Raw genomic sequence first — 10,048 nt, forward strand, 5'->3', positions numbered from 1 at the left:
GCAAACACGCAAACACACACACAAGTCTGCTGTGAGCATCCTGTTCCCCTGGGTCCCATTGATCTACATGAGGCCATGTCACACACAACCGCACCCAGTAGACCAGTCACGAGTGAGAGTAAGAATACATGTGTGTGTAATCCTGCAGATGTCCTTTGACGTCTCTGCTGTCTGTCTCTCTGCCTTTTGAGGTCCCGCTGGAATCTACCAACCACAGATCAGACCCCTACGTTAGTACCGTCGTCATGGCAACAGAGCTCCACCAGGCCACTGGGGGCAGAGTGGAGCAGATGGAACAGCAGATGGGTCAGAGGAGGCAGATGTCCTCCTCCTCCTCCTCCTCCACATCCTCTTCCTCCACCACCTTTAGTTCCTCCACGAGCGCCACTAGACTGCGCAAAGTCTCCAGGACCATGGATGGTAGGGGGGCCATCACCTGTTTAGCTCTCTAGAAGGACAGGGGATTGTGAACTACACGTATTCTCCACATTGAGCATCTGAATCTATGAATAGTAACAGATAAAGATAATAAAAAATAATATCTGTACTTGATATTTGCATGAGTTTGACAGTGATGATTATATGGTCACATGCAGCCTTTGACAGGAAGGATCAGGAAGCTGTGGGGTGACAGCTAGTGGACAGGTGAGGAACTGCAGATTGTATAATGAGAGGAGATGCAGTAGCACAGATAAAACAGGGGAAGCAGATATGAATAGGTATATCAACTTCTACCAGTTATCACAAGACATGTTACATAGTTAAGAACGTAATTCACACACACACTTACACACACCTGACTGTTGAGTTTCTGTGCCCCCCAGAGAGCTCAGCAGTGCAACGTAAGACCTCCGGTGTGATGGAATCCTTCAGCCAACTACAGAAATCAGCCCAGATCCCTGAAGGAGAGTCTCTCCCAGATTTTGAAGAGAAACTGCGTCCCATCTCTGCTCAGGAGGGTGAGTTTAACAATCCCTTTAATCTCACTCTCTTGGAATTTCAAGCAGAACCCTCTCCTTCCCCATGACCCACACACACCCCCTCCCTCCTTCCCACTGCGTTCGAAACAACTGTGAGCCCCTGTGACTAGCAGAATTAAGGGCAAGCTAATTTTAGATCCTCGCCCATGGTTTGCCTAGAAACACAACTGGAATGTCTAAAGTTTGCTGCAGTGTACAAACTTTGATTTTATTAGCTGCTTGCCCGGTTGAAATTGAGTGAAAATCTACTCTGCTCCAGTTCAAAGCGCTTACAAAGACTTCACAGAGCTGTAACATGTAGCGGTGGCGGCTGTGTAATGTACACGACCTCCGCGGTGCGCAACCTTTGCTGTGTTTTTTGCTGAATAATACCGTCTGTTCTGCATAAAGCGCTAGACGTTTGAGCCTTATTCACCCCGGCTGTACCTGTGAATTATAGATTAAGAGGCTTGTAGAAGAAAACCTGTCACAATATGCAGAACACTGCAGAGTAGCCACATCATTAGCATTCACGGTCTGACCTTAAACTAACTAGCCTCAAAGGGAGAAGGGAGAAGGGGAGACAGGTACTAAATCCAATATGCATGCAACCTTCATCCTCATTAAAAAATCATAACTGCTTCCTAAGAAATAATTGGTAATGCAGGGCTGCGTTGTTTATACGCACCATCGCAGAAAAGGTAATGATCATTAAACTGATTTGTCATTCATAGGTGACGGTGCAATGTTCAAGGCCAAGGTGACGGGGAATCCACAACCCCGTGTGAGCTGGGAGAGAGCCAGCGGGCAACCACTGTCTGATGGGACTATGGGTTTCCATGACAACATCAACAATCAGCATATACTCAAGGTTTCGTGTGTTTAAAGTGGAATGATTTTAAACGATAAACAAGAGATGCGTTCCTAAAACTGTGACGATAAGGGACGACTGAAGCGTCTCTGCCATCCCGGTGTTGTCAGCTCAGCCATGCATCATGTGGGAAAGTAGACTGAAAAAAGGGAACTCGCTCTGATCCTTTTATCTCTAACCACTCTGGAACGGATTCAACACCGTCTCTGTACCAGCCGGGGAGCTTAAGTGAGGCTTAAACAGCTATTATAAAGTAATTAACTTGTGGGTGCTGACATATGCATCTCCCCCTGCCATCTGTTTCTGCGGTGAGGGACGACTGTTAAGTTGCGGAGCTAAATGTTTACAGGGCATCCTGAGCTTGGCACTGCCTCCCTCAGCTTCAGCCACATTCTGCAAAAATGTGACCGGGTGATAATGAGAACAAACTGCTCTCCTCTCAAATACTCTGTAATAGAGAGAGATAAGTCATAAAATGAATTTTCCAAATCCAGAGTCTATTTTGTTTTATGACTGTAACAACAGGCCCCTAGCCAGTGTTTTAATTGATTCTATTGTATGTAAAAATGTGATGCATTTCCTCTCCATTTCAGATTAAAAGCCTCACCCTGGAGGACGCTGATGTCTACAAATGCATCGCTGCCAATAAACACGGAGAGGCCACCTACTCTGTGTCTCTCGTGGTTACAGAAAGTAAGTCTGACCTTTTCCTGTAACATATTTATGGTGTGAAACAGTGCAGACAGTTATTTAAAGGCTTTCACTTTAGTTTACTAGCTATTTTCTCCCTACGGCTACTGCTGAAGATGCCTATTTATTTGTGTCTAGATCCAGCCATGGACTTCAAAAAGAAGCTGAAGAAACGGTAGGAACTCTCGGCGGTTGTCATGGTGTGATGGAACTTATCTGATCCGCCTCCATGCACATCGTTTCTTTTTTTTTCACCAAGTACCCAGAAATATCTGCAGGATGGAGATCTGAAGAGATGTGTTGTGTACCAGTGTTGCTTTAGGGCCAGAGATAAACACTTTGTTCTGTCATGACACACATAAACATACTCTTCCACATATACATGCATACATTTCCACACACGTCTGTGTATGTATACATCGACACACACGTTACGACGTCTTTGTTCTTGTGCAGCTCTGTGGAGAAGAAAGAGGAGAAGAAGCCGCCGACAGAGGAGGAGATGTTAAAGATCCTGGCTGGAGCTGACAAGAAAGACTACGAAAGGATTTGTGCGGCGCACGGCTTCACCGACTTCAGAGGGATCCTCAAAAAGCTCAAGGAGATGAAGAAGAAAGTAGAAGTGGAGGTGGGACTGGTTATGTGCTGAGCTTGTTCAGAAACAGCAGGATCAGATAAGGAAAGGGCCGGGTTAGAATATGAAAAACAGATTAAAATAGAGCCGGAAAATAAAACAGGAATCAAAGCGGTGTCACATAGCAACAATCTCTGGGGTGACGTGTTGTCTCCTTTTTCTGGTAAATCTGTGCACAAGTGTTTGATGAGGTGGATGTTTTTGCAGATGGTGCGTGTGCTGAAGCCTCTGGAGGACATCACCGTCAAACCTGACATCACCGCCATCTTTGACACCATTTTGGAACTGAGGGATCCAAACACCAGGATGCAGTGGTTTCTGGTAAACTTCCTCCTCGTCTATATGTGTCGTGTAACTTCACTTCGCTTCACTTTGGAGTTCTTCCGGCTCATCTGGGTAAAATATCCCAAACTGTGACTCAGGGTGCAGAGCTGCTGCGAGTCCAGCACTTTCACGGGAAGTACGAAGTGAAACAGATGGGAACCAAACACATGCTGTGCATCTCCAGCGTGAGCCTCAGTGACATGGGCACCTACACTCTGCACGTCGGAGACAAGCACATGTCAGCCAAGCTTACAGTCATAGGCAAGTAAAGAACGAGGCTGGCGTCTCTCCCACTGCTCTTAATTCACCAGAACAACTGACTGTATGGTATCACTCATACTCAGTGTCACTGTGTTCTGTCCACGGCTGCACTATGAGACAATACAGTACGTCCCCCCGGGGTGCACAGGAATCTGCTTATTGTTGACTTGCAGCTTTTTCCTCCTGACATGTGAAATAAACCGACTGGTTACAGCTTTGTTGAGACGATACTGATTCTATTTGCTCTCCATCAGACGAGCCTCTGAAATTTCTGTCCGACTTCAAGCCCATGAGAGTGACGGAGCGCCAGACTGCCACTTTTGAGATCCGTCTCTCCAAGAAAACAGATGCACCGCTGATCTGGAAGGTGAGTGTGTGACAAACTCAGCATTACACAACAGGTGGAGCAGAAGAAGGAGGAGGAGGAGGAAGAGGAGGGATGGCGAAATAGTTTTCTCAGATCTTGATATTTTCTGACAGGTAAAGGAAAAGGAAGTCAAGAGAGATGAGAAGTTTGACGTGTCCGTGTCCGAGGACGGTCTGACCTACACCTTGAAGATTAAGGACGTGAAAGTCAGCGATACGGGAGATTACAGCATCAGCATCGGCGACCTCACTGCTACCGTCCCACTCTTCATTGAAAGTATGAAGCGTCAACTTTTCACCATCTCTGACCCTGTTAATATGCTCTGTATGTTGTCTCCTTGAGGGCTTTGTCCCTCTATATATTAATGGAGCCACAATCTTTCCCCCGAAGACTTACAGGAGACGAATGTTCACCACTGTGATTAGAGAAGTAATTTTCCTCTATCTTCCAAATGATGTATGGGGGACATAATGAATCCTCTCTCCTAGTGCTGAAAGTAATCCAACCAAATCCCTGCTCGCAAGAAGCTAATTTAATATAGTTTTGTCTGACAAGATGCTTACCAGCCGGTGGTGCGAGCCTGGGGCATGTAAATGTCTTCACAAGGACATGTTCCTGTCCCCCGGGGCAGGACGCAGGGGGCACGGTAATTGCATTAATTAAAGACTGTTTCCTATATGCTAGAAGAGAATTGGGGAGGAAGTTGTAAAAGTCAAGTAAACCCTGTGATCACTCTCATCCTGTTATTCTTTGTTTCTATACCTCCAGGGATTCCCATCACGTTTACCAGCCACTTGAAGAATGTGCGCGTGAAAGAGAAAGGCCGGGCCCACCTGGAGTGTGAGATGAGCTCCAAGGACGCGCACATTCGCTGGCAGAAGGACGGGCGGGACGTTATAGGAAACCATCGCTACATCTTCATGCGCGAGGGCAAGAGGGCAGAGGTCATCATCGAGGACTGTGAGGCGGCAGACGAGGGCATGTACGCCGTCATCTGCACTCAGGACAACGACGCACACGACTATGTCAGCCTTGCCAATCTGACCGTGGAAGGTAATGTTTGTCTGCCATCGCTTCCCATGGTAACCAATCAGATTACTACAATAATAAACATAAACCGACCAATACAATCCCTCCTTCTGTATGTGACCAGAGCGTTTTGCCACTGTGAAGCGAGACATGTCAGATGCTCAGTGTCCTACAGGCTCCACTGCAGAGCTGTGTGTTGTCCTTGATGATGAGAAGGTGGAGGGAGTGTGGCTGAAAGATGGAGTGCAGGTAAGAGAAGATGTCAGACAAGATTTAGTGGCTTTATATCCCCTCGGTGGCCCTGCTCTCCATCCTCTCCATGTCAGCTACTCTGACTCATCTCTCTCATACCTAAGTGCCAAGCAAAAATGTGGCAGCGGTTGTGATTTTTAAACGATGAACAAGCTTAATCTCCTGTTTTGTTTCCTGTGTGGTCAGGTGTCAGAGCTGAGTGGGGCTCAGGTGGTCAAACAGGGAGCTGTCCACAAGCTGATCTTCAATGCTGTCACTGATGGCCACCAGGGCAAATACACCTTCAAAGCCAAAGGAGCTGAGAGCGAAGCTGTGCTGACCATCGCAGGTCAGTGTGTGTCTCTGTGTGTGTGTGCTTGGGCTTCTCATATTCTATTCTATTCTATTCTATTCTATTCTATTATCCTGAAACTGATCATTTTATTCCCAGACCCTCCAGAGATCGACTCCACAGTGCTGGACATGTTGGGGGCTGAACCTGTGACAGTGAAGGCAGGTCAGACAGCCACCATTAAGGTTCCCTTCAAAGGCAGACCCCCTCCTAAAGTCACTTGGTACAAGGACGGAGCGGAGGTCATGGAGGATAACAGGACTAAAGTGGAGCGGACAGCTGACTGCACCTGTCTGGTGCTCAGCAGGTAGGGGGGCAGAGATCTCTGTTTTCCACTGATATATTTTGAGGAATTTCAAAAAGTTAAAACAGAAGTTACTCCCTGATACATCAGTCAATATGTACACTCTATCAATTTTCAGATGCATAAGAGAGGACAGTGGAGCAATTATGCTCCGCTTGAAGAGTGAGTATGGCACCGCTGTTGCCAACCTGCAGCTCAATGTGATCGGTGGGTGGAAACACAAATTTGGCTGCAACATTAACAACAGTCTTTTATGCTGCAACTGCAAAATACTCAAGTTATTGTTATTATCATTTTCTCCAGACCACCCTAAGCCACCTCAAGGTCAAGTGGAGTTCCTGGAGCGATCGAGGAGATGCATTAAGATGAAGTGGAAAGCCCCCAGGGACAACGGGGGCAAGCAGGTGACCAGTTATGTGATTGAAAGGCGAGTGGCAGGTAAGAAGTCCTGGATCAGGGCGGGCGAGGCAGACGGCAGCACAACAGCCTTCAGTGATGATCAGGTGGAGGAGGGCCAGGCGTACCAATATCGCATCAGGGCTGTCAACGCAATGGGAATGAGTGACCCTCTAGAGACAGAGGAAGTGGGTGCTGGAGAGCCCATAGGTGAGGCTTAGGTCATCATCATTTTGCCATCATCATTAAAATACTACTATATTAAAGTACTACTCACTTTTTAATCAATCTACCCAGAGCCTCCAGGCACAGCATCCCAACCCCAGGTCTCCAATGTCACCAAGGACACCATGACGGTGAGCTGGACACCCCCAGCAGATGATGGCGGAGCTGCTGTCCTGGGCTACATCGTGGAGAGGAGGAAGAAGGGCAGCAACATGTGGGTGCAGGCCCACAAGGATCTCATCACAGGTCAGACTCTACAACAGCTCAATCATATTGTTCTTCCCATTATAGCTATCAATAATAGTACTTTGACATGTTGACGTGTTGACGTGTTGACGTGTTGACGTGTTGACTTGTTGACTAGTCTTTTGTTGTTGTTGGCAGAGTCTAAGTATGTTGTGGACGGGCTGGTGGAAGATGTGGAATATGAGTTCAGAGTCACGAGTGTAAACAGGGCTGGAGCCGGCTCTCCCAGTAGCATTTCTAACGCTGTCTTGGCCAAAGATCCAATTCGTGAGTCCTTCACTGCCTCCTTCCTTTTCCTCTCCCTCTCCTCAGACACTAACTGTTGCCATCCATTTGATCTATGACCCTCGAATGCCACTGATTGAAATTGAGACCTGCTGTTAATCCCCTCACTCTCTGTTGTGACTTGTAGGAGCTCCCGGTCTGGTGAGGAATCTGCGCGTGTCTGACTCCACTAACTCCTCCATTTCTCTGAGCTGGACACCTCCAGAGCAAGGAGACGAGCCTTCAGGTTACATCCTAGAGTTCCGCCTGGAGGACGCTAAAGACTGGACCCAGGCCTCCAAGATCCCTATTGCTGGTACTGGCTTCACTGTAGGAGGACTGCAGGAGCGCATGAAGTACTTCTTTCGTATCAGAGCTGTCAATGAAGGAGGGATGGGGGAGTCCATTGAGCTGTCGGAGGGTAGGATGGCCATGCCCCCACCAGGTAAGACCATTTTCCTGCAGTTTCTCGCTCTATCCTATCCTATTCTCAGCCCTTTCTGTTTTTATTTTTCTGACGTCTTTCTGTCTAGCAATTCCCAGGTTTAATCTCCATGGGAAGCTGAAGAACCAGATGGTGGTTCGTGCTGGAGCGGCATTCTGCCTTCACCTCAGCTTCACTGTGAGACACTGTCCAATGTCACATTGATGATTCAGTCGCTTGGTTTTGTTTAATCCCTGAATAGTGTTATATTGTTTTGTCTCCCTCAAGAATAGCACACAATCGAATTGCATCACACAAATCTTTCACAACTTAATTCCCTTTTTCTCCCCCTCAGGGTTCCCCTCCCCCAGAGTTAACCTGGTTTAAGGACGGCATGCTGTCAAAGGGCAGGGAGGTCATCACCAAGGGCAAGAATCACTCCCAGCTTCTCATTTCCTCCTCCCAGCGGTCTGACTCTGCTGTCTACCGGGCATACCTGAAGAACGACTATGGAGAGGCTCACTATGATGTTTGTGTCAGGGTTACTGGTAAGAGATGAACCAATACAAGACCGTTCATCATCCTGTGCTGTCTGTAAGTCATTGGATGGCTTTGTGTTTCTTCCTCACATCCTTCTTCCAGACTTTCCTCGACCACCAAAGAACCTTCGCTTGAAGGAGGAGGTCCCGGGCACAGTGACCCTGCAGTGGGATCACACCCCAGACCTGGCTGATAATGATGAGGGAGCGCATTATATCATTCTAAAACGAGATACCAGTACAACCTCTTGGTTCACTGTTGCTGAGCGTGTGTTTAGCTGCAGGTACACCGTCACAGGGCTGCTTCCTGGCAGGAAGTACTACTTCCGGGTAATGGCACATAATTCTATTGGAGACAGCACTCCCCTGGACTCAAAGGAACCTTTAATCATTTCTAAGAACAAAGGTAGACTTGCAGAGCTTTGGGTTCAACTTTATACCATTTACAGGCAGTTCTGTATTCATATTTGTGTTTGTGTGTGTGTGTGTGTGTGTGTGTGTGTGTGTGTGTGTGTGTGTGTGTGTGTGTGTGTGTGTGTGTGTGTGTGTGTGTGTTTCCAAGGGTGCATCAGCAGCCTCCTGTTGAAGGAATACTCTCCACCATCACGGCAGGTGAAACCTTCTTTCCTGCTGCCACTGAAGGATCATGCTGTTTATAGAGGCCACGACTGCACCATGAGCTGTGCCTATCAGGGCATGCCCACTCCACAGGTAGAGAACCATCTGTTGGGACTTATAGTGACATTTCATCCATATATTGACAGATTCATTGTAGCATACATCCAGCTTTATATATGTCATATGCTTGCAATTGCATAGGCGTGCTGGTATAAGGGAGAATCCAAGATCTCCGACTCCCCTCGGTTTTGGCACAGCACAGCTAACGGAGTGTGTACCCTGGTCATCCCCTCCTGTGGACCTAAAGATAGTGGAGAATACACACTGGTGCTGGAGAACCCACTGGGGATGGCCAAGTGCTCCTGCAACCTGGTGATCTTTGGTTAGTATTGAGGGAGGCAGAGGCTGATGGAGTTAGAGGAAGGAAGGAAGGGAGAACGGAGTGAGGAGAGGCTTCTGACTAATGCCTTGTCTCTCTGCATGCCATCTTGTCTTCCAGATAAGGATGACAAAAGCCTATTGGAAAGCCTGACACACCGGACAAACAAAGAGAAGCTTATCTTGTGAGATGCCTCCATTAACTGCAGCTTGTTTGACCACAGATCTCACATTGTGTCGTGCAGCTGAGTGTTGGAACAGAAGAAACATATAAATCTAATTCGTCATTGATTTGAATCCCTGTTTTTGTTTGTGGCTTGTTGAGAATTGCTCTTCATGAGTTTTCTTGCATCAGGTAGTACATCAAATGCACACTAGATGTCAGACTTGCTGCCATCCTGTTATGACCTGATTGAGGAGAAGATTTGTGTGTGTGTTATCTTGGAAGGACTTCTCCCCTTTAGTCTGCTCGCTCAGTCAGTCTCTCTATCGGTCACAAACATTCTATTTTTTGATAAGAAGCTTTTATCTTTTGCTGTACCAGGCTTCATACCATTTCAACCAAACCGAATGGAGTGAGTTTCAATAATACCCAAACAAAAAAGAGAGATTAAGCATGTGGGGGTGTTTAGAACAAAGTGTCCACACAGCCAACACGATCAAGCATCTAGCACTGACTTCCTCCCCATTTAGTTTGCTAATCTGTCATCTGTTATGTAACTGTGATGTCCTTTGTTTGAATCCAGCCTGGGTGCTTTTTATTACTTCCCCATCACTTTTAGCTGTGCAATTTAAAAATAAAGGGCAAATGTTCTCACATAAAGGCACAGCTTGTGTGTGTGGTCTCTTAAACCCCCCCTTCCCCTCTTAGACCCCTCTCCCTTCTATTAAGCCACAATGGGGATGGAAGCATTACAGGTTCAAAGCACCAACATG

General features: G+C 47.1%; 1 protein-coding gene across 1 annotated transcript; it reads left to right on the forward strand.

Moving 5' to 3' along the window:
- The first annotated feature begins 245 nt into the window (after positions 1–245).
- On the forward strand, positions 246–9,301 carry LOC142990749 (immunoglobulin superfamily member 22-like). Its single transcript, XM_076140613.1, is given in 24 exon segments — positions 246–420; positions 825–959; positions 1,694–1,830; positions 2,424–2,523; positions 2,659–2,695; positions 2,977–3,148; positions 3,362–3,475; positions 3,577–3,739; positions 3,994–4,106; positions 4,220–4,382; positions 4,875–5,159; positions 5,260–5,384; positions 5,574–5,715; positions 5,818–6,025; positions 6,141–6,229; positions 6,326–6,889; positions 7,028–7,156; positions 7,302–7,598; positions 7,687–7,775; positions 7,933–8,125; positions 8,220–8,522; positions 8,679–8,827; positions 8,936–9,116; positions 9,234–9,301. Coding segments are annotated over 24 exon segments (4,131 nt in total).
- The last annotated feature ends 747 nt before the right edge of the window (positions 9,302–10,048 follow it).

This window comes from Genypterus blacodes, unplaced genomic scaffold (assembly GCF_046128005.1).
Source record: "Genypterus blacodes isolate CSIRO-AG114 ecotype Tasmania unplaced genomic scaffold, CSIRO-AGI_Gbla_v1 ptg000015l_1, whole genome shotgun sequence".
NCBI classification, from domain to species: Eukaryota; Metazoa; Chordata; class Actinopteri; order Ophidiiformes; family Ophidiidae; genus Genypterus; species Genypterus blacodes.